This window comes from Columba livia, chromosome 2 (assembly GCF_036013475.1).
Source record: "Columba livia isolate bColLiv1 breed racing homer chromosome 2, bColLiv1.pat.W.v2, whole genome shotgun sequence".
NCBI classification, from domain to species: Eukaryota; Metazoa; Chordata; class Aves; order Columbiformes; family Columbidae; genus Columba; species Columba livia.
The window spans coordinates 9,566,951-9,586,608 of NC_088603.1; the positions used below are offsets into that span (position 1 = coordinate 9,566,951).

Consider the following 19,658-nt stretch of genomic DNA (forward strand, 5'->3'; position numbering starts at 1 on the left):
TATATAAACCAAACAGAAATTACCTTCTGTTAATGTTTGTAGTATTGAAGGAGGAAAGTACATGTTTGTGAACATGCGTGTAGTACAATGCAGTAAATTACTTGCAGAGAGATCAGATGTATTTGAAAGAAGCAGATTTCAGAAACATGCTGTGACTTTAGGCTGCCATGTGCATAGCTGCTTGTGTGATGTCCATATTTTTTACAGTAACTCGAGCTTTTAAATTGCCATGTTTCCTCTGTGAAGTATAGAAAGGTTTAAGAAATAAAACTGGAGTTTTATAAAGTAAATTCCTGTCACGTAACTTCATCAACAATTTAACTGGTGATATTTTTCTATTAAAAAGTACAGCAGTTTGCAGAGGGGAATAGTTTTCAACAGCCTTCAGTATCATGTGGCGACCTTTTTGACATTTCAAAAGTAATTGGGTTTTTTTTTTGATGAAAACAAGTACCTTGCATTTATTTTCCTTCAAGACTATGTTGCTTTGCCAATAAACATAATTTGGGATGGAAAAGAAATTGGAGGACAAGGAGTATCTGTAAAGGCATTGTAATTGACATCTTTGAAGTGTGTTTACATCAGTGTAGAAAAATTGGAAATTAATTTTTTTAAATTGACTGTGAAATTAGATTTTAATTCTGTTCATTTTTGGTTTTGCAAGTTGAGAAGTACTGCAAACCCAGCTAATCTTGTATGCAACAGTTATTTTAAAATGTAATAAAATAGATGGAACATTTTTGGTAAGACTCCTGCTCCTTTTGCCTGAAGGAAAACACTTGACTGCTTGCTGCCTTTTTATGTAAGCAATGCCCTCGCAAAAAGTCAGTGTAATTATTTTTCATAAAGAGGAAGAGGGATGTCTTAACTAACCAGATCCAGTACTTTGAGTTGGTAGCCCCGAGTGTGGGGTTTTTTGGCTTTTATTTTTCTTCTTCTTTTATTTGTTTCTTCTTCTGCTTTGGCTGGTAACCTGCTGTATGACCCTGAGAAAGTTACTTAATCTTTCTGTGACTCACTGAGTTATAAAATGGGTATAATGTGGACTTCCCTTATGAAGTACTTCATAAATTTTGCATAGGTTATCAGTCATATTAGGATTAGGAATTAAGTGTCACTGTGTACATACCTCGTGTTTGTTTTATTGAATGTAGTATGTTAGCTGTGAGCTGAAGTTAAATTTACTTTCTGGCTTGAACGTTTTATCTTGCAGAACTACCTTTTTTGCTCTGTTACCTGTCAAATGCCTTTGTGCCATTATAATTCACTTGTTTATGTATAAATGTTGACTTATAGCAATGGTTAGACAACTTTGACAGGCCATTTGAAAAAGATCAAAGTAGTATTTCAGAGTATAGTTCATTCATCCTTTTCCTCATTGTCGAAAGAATCTCTGGATATGTAATAACTTGAATTTGCTCTTGTTTATAGAATTGCCTAATCAAAAGATGTTAGTCAACTGATTTTTCTGATTGCTTTGTTTCTAAAAAACTGTGGGTTAGAAGTAAATATTCGTAGCTTGCTTTCCTGTTTGACTTTGAACTGGATGGTTTATTTTGATTGAACGTGACAGAGGTGGAAACATTAAAGGTAATGACATTCTTGCAAGGAAGAGACCTAAAATTGTCCGATGCCCAGACTGAAGGAACTATTATCTCTGAGTTCCTTTCTTATCTAGGAGGGAAATCTCTCAGCACAGAGAGCCTGTGTGTGCTCTGAACACGGGAAGAGCTTCAATCAGAGATAATCAGTTGCAAGTCATAAATCCATTGGAAACCAGGTGTTTGTAATTTAAGGCTAATGTAGTTACTTGTAAGCATGTAATAGTTAATTCTCACAACCTTCTGTAGAAGGACGTAATTGAAGAGTTGAACAAAGTTATAATGAGCATCTTAGCATATTGGTGTGAATTCTAAATGACAAGAAATAATGTAGTAGTAAACCAGGGTAACATTGATCAGGATTGAACCTGCTTGGAGTTGCGACTGATTAAGTTCACTTAACCTAGAATCTACGTTTTAATATTTCAGGCCAGGGCTCATTGTTCAATTATTTCTTACTTAAAGCTTAACTCCAGAAATGTTTAGAGAGGAAGTGCTAGAAAGGACGTAGTGGAATGAATCTGTGTTCTGTACTTGGAGTTATTTTAACATTTACAGTAATCTTGTATCAGACAAGGAAGTTGTCTCACTCTGTAAGCATTCAAGGTGACTTAGTGTGAGTGATGATTGAGAGCTATAACCAGCTGGTTAGCACTGAATAAATGGTGGATCTGGGGCATGTTGCAGCTGAGGAATGTGGTGAACTTGTGGTAGCTGGGAGTTAAAGACATGAGTTCTGCAGAGGCTTCTGTGCTTGTCTGAATTGCGCAGGTGACTGTAGTGATAGTAATCCAGTCTTCAAGTGTAGTCAGTGAGAATATTTTTTCCAGGTATTTGAATTAACCTGGGACTGTGCAAGAGCCAACTGCCTGGTTTCTTTAAGCTCTTCAAAGAACAGGTTGAGCTAACCTCTTTGGCAGAGTCCTTCTGAAGATCTTGCTTTGTCATCTGCCTTTTCTTTAAAGTGCTTAGGATGCCTTTTTCCGAGTTCCTGTCTCAGTGTCACAGCTGGTATTTCACACAAAACATTCTACCTTGGGGACTGAAGGAAGGTGACAGAAGACTTAATTCATAGACTAGTTGTATGGGTCTTCTGAAATGTTCATGTGTTTTTTGACCAAAATATTCATTCTTGTGGTTGCCCCAATGCAGATACAGAGCCTGCAGTTTTTCTTGTTATGCAAAAGGGACCATTGTGGTTCCTGTCCTCCAGTGTTTATTATCTGGGCTAATTTATCTTTCAACCCCCGTGTTCTGTGAAGAACGATGGACTAACACATGGGAAGAAGAAATTAAATAGAAAATAGAAGAGGTGTTTCTAAATGCTGCTGCTGCTAACTGACTGTTATAGAGCCCACATCATTACTTAATATGAAACAATGAGCTGAGTTGGTGGTCCAGATCTTTCCATCCCTTATGTAAGTCCAGCAGCTCTTTGTTTGAAATACTTCAGTGTTTGCCTGAAGAAAAAATTGTAAAGACTTTTTGCTTCAAACATAATTTCTTTAACTTAAAGAACACTGAAGTGATACTCCTGTGTGGCACATTTGTGCGCGGTTTTTAAGGACATATAAAAGTGGAGTGAGTGTCATGCTCACTTTGGGATAGGATGGCAGAGGGAAGGTGTCCTCATGGTCAACACTCTTCAGCCAGAAATGGTGAGCTATCCGTAGCATCCAAATTTGGGGTTGGACTGGGGCATGTGGAGTGAAGAGGAAGGTGGGGAGAACCTGCCTCACACTGCTCAAGGTGGAAGAGAGGAGTTCCTTACATCAGAGGACATTCCGACCATTCCCTCCATCCCCACCTGGATCCTCTGAAACCACTGCAGAGAGGGCAGAGCTGGTTCCCACAGCCAGAGGCCTTTTGCCAGGAGAATTTTCAGGAAATTGGGATAAATTCCGATTCAGCTGCTGTCCTTAACCTGACACCCTGAGTGTGGTGCGAGCTGGGCAGGTGTCCATCCCACAGACACATTTTATTAACTTTGGTCAACTTGAGTTTCAAAGCTCAAGTGTAAGGAATACTCTGAAGTGGCATGAAGATGAAGCAAGCACTAATGTCTGCCTAATTAGTGCCAGGAAGGCTTTGATATTTTTTAACGCACAAAGATTTTCTCTTTTGAGAGGAGACCTTAGTTGGTGCACTGAGTGCCTTTCAGATGACTGGTGAATTCAAGTCTGAAAAATTTCAATTGTATAACATAAATTATGTTTTATTCAGTATAAAAATAAGGCTTTAGTAGAGTGACTTGTCATCAGGCCCTTGTGAATATTCTGCATCGCATGTCATTTCAGTTCCCAGGCGTTTTGACATGATTTGGTTTTGGAACTTATTTTACAAATTTCTTTTCGTATCGTCTTTATCCCAAAGAATATTTGATTTTTTTTTTCCTTAAACTGCAAAAGCTTTAGTAAACTTTCTTCATATTCTCATTCAGCACGTTTCCACTTGATCTCCAGGACATCGGGTGTTGTCTTAAGTGGATAGCGTGAAAGGCAGTTCATTAGTTTTGATTCAGTTCTCTCACCATTTCTCAAAACTCTAAATTTGAATTCTGAGCTTTCAAGTGTTGTTGTAATCAAAACCATGTTTTTTAAACACTTCTTTATGCTTTAATCTGTGAGAGATTTTTAAACAGGTGACCAGTCATTGTTCAAAACAAAGGCTACTGTCCTTCATTGCCACTTGCTTGAAATGTTTTTTTTTTTCAGACAAGCAATGTATTATAAGGGCTATTCAAACTTATTATAAAAGGTACATTAGAATACAATTTACTTCTTTTTCCCCAACTGATCTTTGGGCTGACTTGGATCAACATGCAACACCATTTTAGCAAACTTGGGTTGATTTAGTGGATGTTACTGCCTTTATGTAAACATGTCTTCCAGTATATAGAAGCATAAATTTGCAGTGCTTTTGAAAGCAAAACTTTGCAATAGTGTTTGCTGTGGGAAATGTAAATAGGGAGTACAGTTTTTTTTCCATCATTTCAGATTTGATCGTGAGTTACTACATGTGAATAAGCGTTTTTATCATGGCTCATTCTCCTGTATTCACAGTTAAGACAGTTTGAACAGTCCTGCATCTGAGTACAGTCAGTCATCTAAAACTGATATTTTTTAAGTAATGGTATTTAGTAACTAGTTAACTAGTACATGTTTGCAACAGTATGTAGCAGACAAACTGTTAATGGAAATAAAAAGCCGCTTGTGAAAACGATTCTCCTACTTCCTCACAATTATTTTGCTTTAGCTATGGCTTTACTATAATGAGCAACAGTAAATGAAATTTTCACTCTATTACTGTGTAACAGTGGCAGATCACAGGTAGTGTAGAAAGCATTTTGTTTTCATTTAACAGGATACGTGGTATCAGGTGGTGTTGATTGACATTTCTTGGATAGCGCTTTACACAGCATTTCATGCAAATCATGTTTGAATGAGACTGCTGCATTAAATTACATTTCTTGCAGATTATATCCCTTGCAGATGTGAGACAGAGCTTGTTCAGCAGCTAGCAAAAAGCTTTCTTTTTTAACACTTACTGTTTTCACAACTTGACTGTAAAGCCCTATAATTACAGCACTTAAGACAGTGAAGGAACGATGGGCACTTTCTCTTATCAGATCTATAAGTAGTAGCAAGCAGATGCAGCATGAGACCCCTCCAGCTGTCAAATATTGTCAGGCTGGCATAGAGGGAATGCAGTTTAAAATGCAGGTGACATAATACCCAACATCCTCCATTTGCTAGTGGGCTTCTGATTAATCACGATTACCATACATTATCATACCATCAAATTTAATCATATCAATGAATTCCCATCTGCAGGAGGAGCAGCAGCAGCTGAACATGATGGTAACAGCTATTAAATAAGAAAGAAATACATGGTTTCTAAATGCAGTAACCCTTTAACTTGTGTGAGCTCCAGTATGCACATGCTCTGTAGATATTAAAATCAAACAGAAAACTTGTGCATTTGTATTTCATAGTTATTGTCATTTACCTCTTTGTTAAGTAATTGCTATTTAACACTGCCAAAGAAACAGAGTTGTAGATATATTTTTTTTTTCCTGGTGTTAATGATGATTTTCTTGAGTCTCAGCTTTATTTAGTACCTGAATGTACAGAATGATAGAATGGTTGAGGTTGGCAGGGACCTTTAGAGGTTATCTGGTCCCACCACCTGCTCAAACAGGGCCACCTAGAGCAGGTTGCCCAGGGCTGTGTCCAGTCTGGTTTTGAGTATGTCCAAGGATGGAGACTTCCCAGCCTCATTGGGCAACCTGGCCCAGTGCTCAGTCACCCTCACAGTAAAGTTATGGTATAGATATTTATTGTTTTATATATACATATATATATATATATACACACACACACACATACATGCTGTGATTTGTAGGTGTTTCTATGAATGAAGTTTGAACTTTTTTAAGCCTCGTGAGCAAAGCATAAATTTTTACTGAGGCAAAGAGGAAAAACTATTATACATATAGTTACATAGTCATTAATTAGGCATTGTTAAAGAGAGATTTTGCAGAAGTCAAGACTCAAATCCTAGTAAAACATGCAGTTGCCTTCTTATTACAGTGCAGTAAGGCTAATGTTTAAACACTGAATGGAGAACTAAAATAGATTTGGTTATAACATTATAAAGTCCTAGATGATAGTGTAGTTCTCTTACGATATTTTCACTGAGCTGAGATGATGTCCTTTTAAAAGATAATTCAATACATTTGTGTTATTCCAATAAAAACAAAAAAAATCTGAAAAAATAGATCTATAAACTGGTATTTATTCACCTTCCACACCTTAATTTCTTGCCATTTATTCAGAATGTGGAAGAAAAAAATGCTTCATAAATTGTGAAACAGTAAGTTGTAGGACTCTTTATAGTAAAATGAGTTAATTTAGAGGAATACTGTGGGTTGACTCTAGGATACCCAAAAAGGAAGGGTGTTTAGGCCTTTATATGCAACATGTGAGTAGTATCTGTAGTCACATGGGTGGGAGCTCTGGATATATAAACTTCTTGTATCAAAACATTTGCAAGGTCAGAGATGTGTAAAACATCTTTGAAATTAGATTTATTTACAGAATTAAAAATCAAGAATCAAGGAATTTGACTACTAGATAGTCAGGTCTGGAATGTCATCTTATAATATAGATCAAAGTCCAAGTTAGCAGCAATTCTAATATTTGTCGTCTATAAAGCTGACTGCTGCTTGGCTTTTTTGTACCAATCTTGAGCATTTCTTTTGCTGAAGGGAGAAGCGTCATCCCCAGGTCACATGCATCTGTCTTTGAGGTTGTCGTTTCATTTTTAAATCAACTATAACTATACCTTCAAGCTTGGAGTGCAATGTAGAAATCCTGAATTTGATATTTATGATGCAGTTGAGTTCTGACCTCAGGGGTTTTTCTAATGAACAGTGACTTGCAGATCACCAAGATACACTAGGTCAATAAACACTGTAATAATATTTGTCTCTGGTAAGCCCAAGGATAAAGTATGTATTTTGTTGTATGTTTTATCTCAATAGCTCTGAAAGCAGAGGAGGTCCACAACTTTTGGGCCGCTATTTTTTACACACGCCTTTTCTCCAATTTCTTCTGGATATTTCTGTATTGTACTTGATCTTAAAAAGTTAGAGGGCACTAAACAAAAATGATCTCATGCTCTTCTACACCACACCGCTGAAGAGGATTTCACAAGCTAAAGTGAAACTGAATCTTCCGAGTTAATTAATTTAAAACACCTGTTTAAGAAATTACTTAGATTTTTGCTCCAATCTGAGAGGTTTAGGTTTACTCTTCAGGCTGCGCAACTTGTCTATCACACTAATTCTCATTATGGCCTGTCTCTCCTTGCTGGAAATGCTGTTCCTTCAGCCATACAAATCAGATGGGAACACGGTTTTTCTGCAGATTGGCACTGGTACCAATTGAAAACCAGAATTCGGATTTAGTTAATATCTTTCCTATGCCTGTATTTAATTTAGGAGTGTTTTCTGAGAACGGTTCTTGAATGGGACTACTTGTCCTGCAGGTTTTCCTTTTCTCATATATGTAGCTTGATGGTCAAGCAGATGGAGGTCCAAGCATCTGTGAATGAATCCGCCTGTGTAAAACTGGTTGCTCATAGGCCAGTTTGCCTTGTTGCTTCTCTTACAGAAACACACTGAAGTTGCGTTTTTTATCTCCGTTTGCAAAATGAATACATCCCTGCTTGATGTATTAGGAGGGATGTCCTGAAACTTGCTGGAAAGGGATACTTTTAGTATACGGTGGATCTAATTTTTAGCTTTAGATTCCTGAACTGTTTGGGATTGTCTTAGAGTGCTGGGAGTAGCCTTCTTTTTCTGTATCACTTGTGTATCACTGTTTGATCTCAAGTTGTCTTAAATAACAAGGGATTCCATGCCTTTCTCTCCTTGCATGTACTGTTTTTCCATGATGGCTGAATTCCTTTTGAGGCCCTTAAACAGTGAAATCGAGCATTGGTGATTTCTCTTTCAGATCACCTGGACTTGTACCCGAAGGTCCCAACACACTTTCTTATCTCTTGGACAAAGAGAAGCTTGTCCACCTTATGTGGAACATTTTAATATCAAAAACTACTTTTGGCTCAGTTGAGGAAAGCATCAACTCATTCTCAGACTCAATCTGCCTGTAGTAGAAGGATCTGTGTACACCACATACTTGAACCAGCAGTTGCAGTCTCCTTGTGTTTTCTGCTCAGCAAATAGATTCCATAAGCTTTGAAAGGACTGATGTAGCTTACATTCATTGTATTGAGCTTTCTTATTGCTCTGAACTTTAATTTTTTTTTGTTCTTGATTCATATGTATTTTAAGTCATGATTTTTTATATAGAGTCACTTGTAATACTGTTAATAAATCAGTTGGGAAAATCATGGTGCTTGCTAGGTTTTAGTTCACCTTGATGGAATTATGTGGTCATCATAGACATCACAGGTACACTAATGAGTCATTTAAACCATATTTAAGGAAATACCAAACTGTTTTATTATAAAATTTCAGTAAATCATTCCATTTCTGTATGCAGTAAATGAGAATACTGTGAAACTTCAATGTGAAGAGCCATGGTTTGTAGGATGTACATATTTCTACTTGAAAATTTTTGAACCGCATCCAAGATATATGAAGCAGGGCTTCTTACACAAGAGGATGGAAAGTCAGTGCCTTGCACTGGAATGCAGGCATTTTGGGAAAGCTTTTCAAAAAGTCTGGTAGCTGCTGAAATAAGAGGATTAACATCTTGTGACAGATGGCTATAGTTTTAATTGTCATAGGTTATAGTGGTCATTATTCTTTGCATTTAAACCATATAAGAAGAATTAACTGAGTGGCCCTACTTAACTGTCAATGGGGTTCTCCTAGCTCTTTGCATTTTAAGTGAGATTAATAAATGAAAACATGTTGTAGAGGCAGGGTCTATTTTACTGAAAGATTCATGAAGTTTCAATGACATTGTTAAGGTATTTAATTAGTCTCATGAAAAAAAAGTAGAGTGACCCTTTAGAGAAGCTGATAAGTCATATAATAGCTGTTAGATCCTCTTTATTCCTTGCTTTATAAGATTAACTTTGTGCTAAGCAATTTATGCTAAGTTTTCCCTTTTATTGGTAACCAAAGTTATCTGTGCTTCATGAATAGATTATTGGAGATAACATCATGTAATTAACAAGAGATGCAGAAAAGTAAAAGTACAATTTGTGTAAGAATTGTATGAGAGAGAATGTTAATTTCTTAACTAGGAAGGATATTTAAAGGGATAAAAGGAAGGCAAATAGTGCAGTTCTTTGAAAGGATTAAAGTAACCTTATCTCGTGTTCTTTCAGAAGGTGGGATTGCCTCAGTGTGTGAAAGTCATGTTCAATGAGCTATTCACAACACTAATGAATTGTAGACACAAGTTGGCGTTGCATTTCTTTTTTTCCAGAAGTGATTGATAAGGTGTAAGTTATGCCTTAGCTATATTGAATAATGGAAGTTAGTAAAAGGGGAAATTGTACAACCTGCAGACATGCGGAATTGTATAGAAATGTCAGTCTGAGGCGCTGTAAATTATAGTGTGTGGGGGAGGAAGAGGTAGATATTTTTTCTTTTTGTCAGAGTAAACTTCACAAAATTAAAGATTCAAGACAATAAAATACCTGTCAGTAGCACTTCAGTATGTGGTTATCTTCTTCTTTGAAATATCTCTAAAATGCCCGTGATTTGTGGTCTCTGGAAATCCACACAGAGCCCTGTTTCCAGTGCACTTTCCTTCTAGACCTCAGTTCCTGTATTCATAGAAGGATGATATGGAAGACTTTTCAAAGTAAAATTGCACAAGGATAAAAGAAATCATAGAGTCCAAGACACTCCTTAAAATCAGGAAAAGGGACAGACTAAAAATTGCTTTCTTTGGTAGTTTAAGAAAAATCTTGATGTTCAGTGCCTTGCTTTCCATGTTCAGGCATGGCCATGTTTTGGTGTCCACAAGAAGAGGAAGAACAGCCAGAGCTATGTCCCCTTGCAGCCCCGAAAGCCTGGCTGAGAAAGCCTTCAGCTTTCCAGAATGACAGTTTCTCAGGTCTTTGAATTACTTATTGATGCCCAGGTTGTGGGGAGTGGATTTGAGGGGACAGTGGTGCTGAAGTGACTGCGGTTTTGTGAAGGGGACGTGTTGGTTGAGGACCCAAGGCCAGGCTGTGGCCCGATGTGTCCGTCTGCTTCAAGTCTTGTGCTCTCTGTACAGCTGGCTTTAAATCTAGCTGAAAACTCCATCTTAGGAGTCTTCCTTGCAATTTAGTGCACTTCTATGTACTCAATCTTGTAATAATACTAAATAATCAGTATTAATGATACTAAATAATAATGATACTATATAATAACAATTACAAGACACCTCCTTCAAAACTTAATGTATGTGCTCTGCTGGATCTTTCTCATGCAGACATTTGGTAACTCAATCTTTGGAACCATTGTCTATGTGAAATGTGATCCAGCCTTGTGGGATCTTGCTGGGAAGACACATAAATATTTTGTACGTTCCCCAGTGTCAGAGCTGACCCCAATATTGGACTGAAAGGTAGAACTTTGCAGCCTTAGCTGATCATATGAATTTGCAGTTCTCTCCTTTGTTAGGTTGAAACTTGTTATCTTGAAAATAGGTGGTAGGAAGAATGTGAGGTTTGTAAAGTAGGGAGGTTTCCTAAAAGGTATAATAACAGTGAAGTAATAGTTAAAATAGGGAGTCTTAGTTGATGTGTGCACTGAATAGTTGGTTGTAATTTGAAACTGTCTGGATAGCAAAACCATGAAAAATGGGAGTAACTACTGTGCATATAAAGATTTATTATGCATCTGTGTTACAGTATGTTTATTTTATCAAAATAGACCATTATGGAAACTGGCTTTTGCACCATTAATTTTAGAAGTTAAATAGTTCTGCGTGGTCTTTTCTACAGAATAGCAGAGGGCACTTGGGGGTTATTAGCAGCAAATGTTTGCTGAATGTAGAGTTTAACAATAATGGTAAAATAATCCACTCCTAGAATTATAGTGTAACTACTGTTAAGCAAAAAAAACCCCTGAAAACAAAACCCATAAAAACTTTATCTAATAGAGAACTATTATATAAATTTGTAGTATTTTTAGGACAATTAGAATTTGGCATAAGTAAAAGCTGTAGTTGTAATTTTAGTGTATTCCTATAACATTTAAAAAATTAATAAAAATGTAATGATATTTCAGAACAATAGATAAACACCTCATAACTTGGAAAAATACTCACGATAGTTCATGTGTTCCCTTATTAAAAAAAGAAGTTTGTTTGTATCTGGAAGTAGCAGCTCTGGCTGAACTGGAGAGTTTTAGTTTCACATGTAGTATATGACACTAATCCATCACACAATCAAATTCTCATTGGAATTGTCCTGGAGTTTTTTTCAGAAGAAAAATCTCAGCAATGTAAACTATGAAAATACAAGTCCCCCCCCTCCCCCTATTATTGGTATTTAGGGGAGAATTTTATTTCACTCTTTAGGGATGGTAGAAGCAAAGCTGGTTTAGGAAAAAAATAGTGGAGGTCAGTCTTTTTCACATATGTTAGAAGGAAAAGAATCAAACTAATTTGATTATACTAATATTGGTAATTCTGGTTTTGGCAAATAACAAATGTCTTTGCAATTAATTTTTCATGATTGGCCTTTGGTTATCATCCAAGAAATGTGATCAGTCATATTTTAGTAGCTCTTCAAAATGTCACATACACAAAGTTAAAGCTGTTCAGCGATCCAAATAGATCGGTGTTTCTAAACAATATTCAGTTGTCTGTATAGCTTGCAGCTTTATTGTGCTGTGGTTTGGATCAGCTGTAATTCAGTAGTTCTGCAATTTTTGAAACTTTTAGGTTTGAAAAAACCCAACCCTCTGTTGCATTGTACGTGGAGTAAGTGCTCTGGTAGGAAGGGTCATTGTTTTGGTCTGTTTCGGAAATATTTCAATACAAATTTGTGTTGGGGGGTATAAATCATATGAAATATACCACTAATAAAACCAGAGAAAAAAGAAGCCATTTTTTCAGTGTATCTTGGTGGGCATTTTGGGGGATTTTTCAATAGCTGGTTTTGGATAACAAATTTAAAATCATTGAAGGTATTTAGAATACAGTAAATATTTGCTTCTTAAGTCAGATGGGCACCTTTGATACTGAAGGGAGCTTGAAATCAGTGTTGCTTATATTTTTAACAGTAAAATATCTTGCTAGTTATTGGTTTCTGTGATTTTTTTGTAAACAAACTATAATCTAATTGTTTTTAAAGTGTGGCCTTCCTTAGGTCTCAAATAACTTTGTAATACTGAGTTCTAAAACTGAACTAAAGCTCATTTCCTTCCCTTATTATGGGAAATATAAAGCTGCTCTCAAACTATGTAGAACTTCCAGCCCTCTATGATTCAAACCAAGATGTTGTGCCGGTTGCCTGCCTCAGTTTGAATCACTTTCGTTGAAATTTTCCAAATACTTTCATTCTGAGCTTGAAAAGGTGGAAAAACATTATTATGCCCAAGTGAGCTATTTAGGAATATTTTATTGCTGCTCAATTTTTCAAGGAAGAAAATGGAGTTTGGCTGCACTGAGGATGTTTCAGTGTGTAAGAGCTGTGTGAAATTCAACAGGACTTCCCATGCATTTGCAATTCAGGGCTCCTTTGGGATGAGGTAGAGTTGGGCACAGAAACAAGGGTGTGGGTTGGCAGGAGAGGGAGAGCTGGTATGAAGAGATGTTTATTTAAAATACAAGTAGAGGATCTCTTTCAAATGCTCATTTACCTCTCCCCCCCTGGCAGGAAAAAGAAGGACAATTGCCTGTACTGAGCAGAGACAAAAAAGCAGGGGCTGGGTGGGGTAAATGGAGCTGCTGGGCGGCAGCCACAGGACAGGACCACGAGCTTGGAGTCAGGGAGCTGGGATTGTATTACAAGGGGGGTGGTCAGTAGATCGAGAGGGGTCCTCCTTCCCCTCTACTCCACCCTGGTGAGACCACATCTGGAATATTGTGTCCAGTTCTGGGCCCCTCAGTTCAAGAAGGACAGGGAACTGCTGGAGAGGGTCCAGCGTAGGGCAACAAAGATGATTAAGGGAGTGGAGCATCTCCCGTGTGAGGAAAGGCTGAGGGAGCTGGGGCTCTTTAGTTTGGAGAAGAGGAGACTAAGGGGGGACCTCATTAATGTTTATAAATAAATAAAGGGTGAGTGCCATGAGGATGGAGCCAGGCTCTTCTCGGTGGCAAACAATGATAGGACAAGGGGTAATGGGATCAAGCTGGAACACAAGAGGTTCCACTTAAATTTGAGAAAAAACTTCTTTTCAGTGAGGGTGACAGACACTGGAACAGGCTGCCCAGGGAGGTTGTGGAGTCTCCTTCTCTGGAGACATTCAAAACCCACCTGGACATGTTCCTGTGTAACCTCACCTAGGCGTTCCTGCTCCAGCAGGGGGATTGGACTAGATGACCTTTTGAGCTCCCTTCCAATCCCAAACATACTGTGATACTGTGTGATTAGGAACCAACAGGCAGACTAGAAGATGTGGTGGGGATGAGAGGATGGATCTGAAGAGCAAGCAAGACCAGGAGAAGAGTGAGGCTAACTGGAGACAGAAGGTGCTTAAGACCAGGTTACAGATCTGGGGAACAGGAGCAAAGAAACCTGCTTATTTTGTAGCCTAGGACTACAACTGAAGTTTGGGAATGAGGAGGGAGACTGATAAGGATCTGCTACCTCGACCAGGGCAGAATACACTGAGTTTGGAAAAAGCAGGTAGAGGGGACTGTAGCCACTGTAGTGCCATTTGGTTCTTGGAAACAAACCCAGCCAGATTGTTACTGCTGCCAGTTCTTCAGCTCAAGCAGCAAATATGTGATGCTTGGCTTTATTAACCAAGGTTTCAGTAAGTTTTCATATACTTTATTTTTCACTGGCTATTTTAGAAATAACTAAGATATACATAGGCATATATTGTGTCTGGAGAATTCTGGGAGAATCTCAGAGCTTCTGAGTAAAGCTCTCCAAAACCAGGGAAGAGCTGGTTATCTGTTGAGGCCGCTTTGTCTCTCTAAGTGTGCTATGCTTATGTGGCTATGTGCTGTAAATAAGATGGAAGATAAAAATCAGATCATCAGGGCAGTTTGACAAAAGGTGGTTTCTCCCCTGGCTCTGTTGCAATGACTTTATGCATTATCCAGGGATAAACTAATAAATAAATAGCTAAGTATCAGTTGCTTTGCTGGGTGCCTCCCTTGAGGCTGTGCAGCTTGCTGTGTGTTCCCTGAGATGGCTGTAAGAGCAGTGCTTTGAGAAACAGGCTTTTATCACCAAGGCTTCCATGATGAGGGATTGCGTTTAACCTCAGTTTGAAAGTACCTCTGGCAGCTCCTACATGGGGTGATGGTGGAGCTGCATTTGGGGAGCGAAGGGTCAGGACCCTCAAGGTTTGTGTTCAGTTGTTCTTTTGGCAGGCAGCCAGCATTATCCTCAACACCAATGCATTTAAACAGCTTTATTCAGCTAAACCTGAACAGACTCTGATGGGACAAATAAACATCACTTTTCTCCATCCCAAATAGCTCCCTCTTCCTCTGACTGCTGTTATTTGCAGACAGGCCATAAAATTCAAAGGTGTTAGTCTGTTCTGAGGTGGCAAGAATATTTTGTATTGGTAACTGTTCACTTGCAGAAGCATAGCAGCTCCTCCTACAAACAGTATGTACGTTATGAGGACTGTCATGCTTGAGTTTATTATAATGTCTTTCCACTAAATGAAATAGCCACAAGAGACTGGCTGACTAGGAGCACAGACGATGGAATATAGACCCTTTAATTTCTAGGGATGAGGAAGTATTTAGAGTTGATGGCTGTATAATGATAGAAAATAAGTAGTCACGGTCTCACTTCCAAACAAGAGGTCTTAATATCTCACATATTCCTGTTCAGGCATTTTGAAGAAAGACATGGATTTCCTAATGGCTTCAAGTCTCAGTGCTTCTTATTTACTTGTTTGGGCCTTGCCAGTGCCAGTTGTGTTGTGCTGGTAGAAGGGCGTGAAGCAGATTTGTCTTCAAGTAAGGAGTAGATTTCAGTTTCCAGGGCAAATACCCATTTTTGCTGTGTGAGAAATTATTTTCCTGAAATGCTAGTCTTTTTGCAGTACAAATAGGACAGAGTGAGACTGTGTGTACTGTTGGTGGGGGCAGCTCGGTAGATCAATGATAAGCGACTGCAACTTAGCCGTTCGGTCCTTTGCTGATGACCATGTTTCAGTCTAGTAGGGAGTGTTTGGTCTGAAATCTGTTCTGAAAAGCTTGTCTTCAGCAATGGCAAGTTTTAAGATTTAAGGTGAGCATCAAATGTAGACAGAAGAGATGCCGCTGCTGATTTCAGAATCCATATAAAGAGGAAAACAAGGATGTTTATAGATTATTTTAATTACTTAGTTGATTTACACATAAGGAAATGCTTGTGAATATAATGATTTATGTGAAACAAAGCTGCTTGTGTTTATCAGAGGTTGCCAATGTATTTTGTCAACTTTCGATATAAAAGTAAAAAGTGATAGTGTGAATTACATAAATGTATCTTCTGCATAGGTTGGCTTCTGGATTAACATCCTGCTTTCTGCAATGTATAAAGGCTCACCTTGCATTTGAAAAAATAAAACTTATTGGAGGAAAGAGAATTTTACATTCATGCATCAGATGCTGAACTGCAAATGGACAGAAGTGTTTCTCTCCTGTTATTTCTTTATGAAAGATGATTTCTTTAATTTTCTGGATGCTACAAATTGTCCTTCCCCCTCCCTTTTTAAGTAAAGCTGCTTCAGTTCTCTAGCTTAAATTGTACTAAATTGCTGGTGAAGAATAGCACAGTTTAAGAGGATAAATGTCAGGAATGTCTTCTAAAGTAGACATTCAGATTTTTGTGGATTAATGGGAAAGAAGGTCAATAATTGCATGGATTTCAATAAGCTTGAGAAGAAGTGGCATTCCTGTGGTGCTAGTGATTAATAAAACACTGTGAATTCATTTCAAGATACTGTACTGGGGTTTAATGGCTCTTCCATTGTGAAAGAATGACTCAGTAAGGGCTGTCATTTTGCACAGATGATAGGAGATAACTCATAAAGCAATTGTATTTTTAAGAGAAAAAAGTTATAGCAGGCAGTAGATAAATTCCTGCATGGTAGTCTTAATCTTGGTTCTGTCTTATTAAATAGGGCCCTCCAGACTTCCAGCAGCATGCGCCTGGACCAGTTCCTGCCAACTTCTCCCAAGCCCCAAGGCTGCCAATCCAGGACCAGTGGAGAGGGCCCCCGCCTCCTCCACCACCGCTCCCTCCTCCTCCTCCTCAGGACAGAGATCCTTTCTTCCTCGCAGGTAAACATTTCCATTGACACTAACATATAAAATACATTTCATGTAAGTGGCTGTGCAGTGTAAGTGTGTGTCATATAACCTGAAGTGTTCGGAAGAACCTGGCAGTTGGAGGTTCCTGTTTGATGTCGCCAGACTACTACACACCAAAAATGTGTTCTGGTATCTTTTTACTTTTTTGGTGTAATTGTATGTCTCCATTTGTAACTACTGTCTGTCTGAATGTTATACAGATAAAATTAATATCCAAGTGATTGTTGCAATAAAGTTGTTGTAATTTGTTACATTTTAGATACTTAGTACTCTCCATACTTTCGGTTTCCACTGGTAACTCTTTAAACCACGACAATGTGTGTACTGTAAAAAATCTGTTAAGGTTAGCTAAACTGATACTAGCTTTTTGGTTTGCTATGCTGTAAGTGTATGTGTGTGTATATATAGATATATGTATATACCATATATATGTAATATGTGAATATACAATGTATATGTTATAGACATTTTAAACACACGAAGTACGTAAAACTTTGCTAAATATCTCGTCAGCAAACGGTATCAACCTTTTATGACTTCTTGTGTGGTTTAAAGTATAATCCATGGAATCCTTCATTGATTTCATTAAAGCAGAATTTCTAAAAGTATTGGTAATTCCAGCAAAGTATCACTTGTGCTGGTCTTTCAGGCATCAATTCCATTTATACAGAAGCAGCAGAAGTGAGAAAAACGTAACTTTGGGGGTAGCCCTTAAAATTAAAACATCCCATACAGTTTTGCTTTCTACAAATTTCAGGTCACTTTTCCAAATCAAGATAAGAGCTTTATGTTTCAAAAGCGTGTTTGTGTCCCAGGGAGGTTGTTGTTTAATCACTTCTCTGATTCCCACAGATCCGAGGTTTCCAAGCCATCATTTGTTTGAGCAGCGGAGCCCCCCACCACCACCACCTCCCCCTCTTCTTAACAGCGCGCATCCCGTCCCTACCCAGAACCCGATGCCATTCACCCAGCCTGGGCCAGCCTTTAACCAGCAGGGACAACCACCTGTGTTTCCCAGAGAGCGGCCGGTTCGGCCCAACATGCAGCCTCAAGGTCCTGTGGGGATTCTCCACTTCAACCAGCCGGGTTCGGCCGCCCCGCGGCCCTTCATCCCTCCCCGGCAGCAGTTCCTGCAGGCGCCAGGACAGCCCTTCCTCGCCCCGCACACACAGCCCAGCATGCAGGTACCGAACACGGAGGGGGTGTCTGAAGGGGCCCGGTGCTGCCTTGTAGGCTTATAGGACCAATGTAACAAAAGTGGAATTATCCAAGATCACACATGTGAGGCAGATTGACCTGTAACACTTTTTATTGCTGTGCCTCAAAAAGTGATTGTACTCGGCCCCACCTCAAATCCTGTGTTCAGTTTTGGACCCCTCATGACAAGAAAGCCCTTGAGGCGCTGGAGCGAGTTCAGAGAAGGGAACAGAGCTGGTGAAGGGGCTGGAGAACAAATCTGTTGGGGAGCGGCTGAGGAACCTGGGGGGTTCAGCCTGGAGAACAGGAGCTGAGGGGAGAACTTCTCCCTCTTTGCAACTGTCTGAAAGGAGGTTGGAGCATGGACGGGGTTGGTCTCTTCTACTAAGTTGCAAGTGATAGGATGAGAGGAAATGACATCAGGTTGTGCCAGAGAAGGTTCAAATCGGATATTAGGAAAAAATTATCCCCTAAAAGGGTTGTGAAGTACTGGTACAGGCTGCCCAGGAGGGCGTCACTGGAGGTGTTTATAAGGCACGTAGATGAGGTTCTTAGGGCCATGGGTTAGTGCTAGAGTTAGGTTACCGTTGGACTCGATGATCTTGAGGGTCTCTTTCAACTGAAATGATTCTATGACTCCCGGTTTCCAGCATTGAGGTGTTTCCCGGCTCCCGTTGCTTCAGCCCAGCTCCGGAGGGAGCACGACCCGGCCCGGGCGGGCAGTGGCGGGGCGGGAGCGCCCCCTGCCTCCCGAGAACGGGACGAAGCTGAATTGCGGCTTGACGTGGGTGGATGTGTAGGGCGGTGTCGGGGTGCCCTGCGTGTTCAGTGAGCTTTGTGTGGGACCTTTTCATGGTGTCTGTGTTTTGAACGTGGGGAAATCCTGAAGTCCGGTGGTGTTTAAGGAATGAACAAAAGGGGAAATAAAAATCAAACCAGTTTAGAGTCATTAGAAGAGGGTGCAGAGGACAGGAACCCTTGCATTTGTCTTTTTCCACTTCAGCTGTTGACTTACACAGGTTTAAGTGCACAGCTTCTGTTAGTCTTTTTTTTAGCCAGTATATTTTCGGTTTAGCCTCTTCTATAGCTGCTTACAGATGTTTTGAGGACTTGGGAGACTGAAGCTACTTTTCAGGAGTTTATTACCTTGAAATTAAAACCAAATAATCTTTCTCTTCATATGAAGGGTCCCTTGCATCCTCCGTTACAGCCTCAGCCACAACCTCAACCTCAGCAGCATCATCACCAGCAGCAGCAGCAACACCATCACCAGCAGCAGCAACACCACCATCATCTCCAAGCGCCACCACAGCCCTTGATGCCCATGAACCAGCCGCAGTTCAGGCCTCACGTGCAGCCCACGCAGCAGCAGCCAAATAACAACAGGATGCAATGTCAGCCGCGACAGGGTCCAATGAAGCCAAGGCATGTAAGTACCCCATACATCATACATTGTGTAGTTCTGTGTGGGTAACGTGCATGTAAGTACAGGTTTCAGAACTCACCAGCGTGGTTTTGCAGTCCTATTATTCCATCGTGCTCTGTCACCTTCTTCCACCGTTTATCGCTCCTTTTTTGCATTGATCATTTTATAACCTGCATCGAAAAATAGCCCACGTATCTTTCCCTTCTTTTCTCCCCCAGTCTTCAATGTTTTTCATTATCTGGGTCCAATAATAGATGATACAATTGTTCAAGAAGTGGCACTAAAGTGCTTTTGGAGGGTATGTTTGTTTAGGAGGATTTTAAAACTGTGGTAGCCTGTGACTGTGTGGGAGCCCAGTTGTCTGACACTGTCTATCATTTTGAAATCTCTGTACTACTGCTAATAAGCTTTCTGGTTCAGATGGTGCCACTCAGGTCTTGTGAGTTTGCTCCAGTGCAG

At 39.4% G+C, this 19,658-nt stretch overlaps 1 protein-coding gene across 5 annotated transcripts in view; it reads left to right on the forward strand.

Annotated features, from left to right (window-relative positions):
• Nucleotides 1-19,658, forward strand: part of RBM33 (RNA binding motif protein 33) — a 101,409-nt gene that overhangs the window by 42,030 nt on the left and 39,721 nt on the right. For all 5 annotated transcript variants that reach the window (XM_065050456.1, XM_065050452.1, XM_065050455.1 and 2 more), the window contains exons 11-13: nt 16,387-16,546; nt 17,429-17,760; nt 18,960-19,202. In XM_065050456.1, coding sequence (XP_064906528.1) covers nt 16,387-16,546; nt 17,429-17,760; nt 18,960-19,202 — 735 coding nt within the window. The remainder of the gene's footprint in view (nt 1-16,386; nt 16,547-17,428; nt 17,761-18,959; nt 19,203-19,658) is intronic.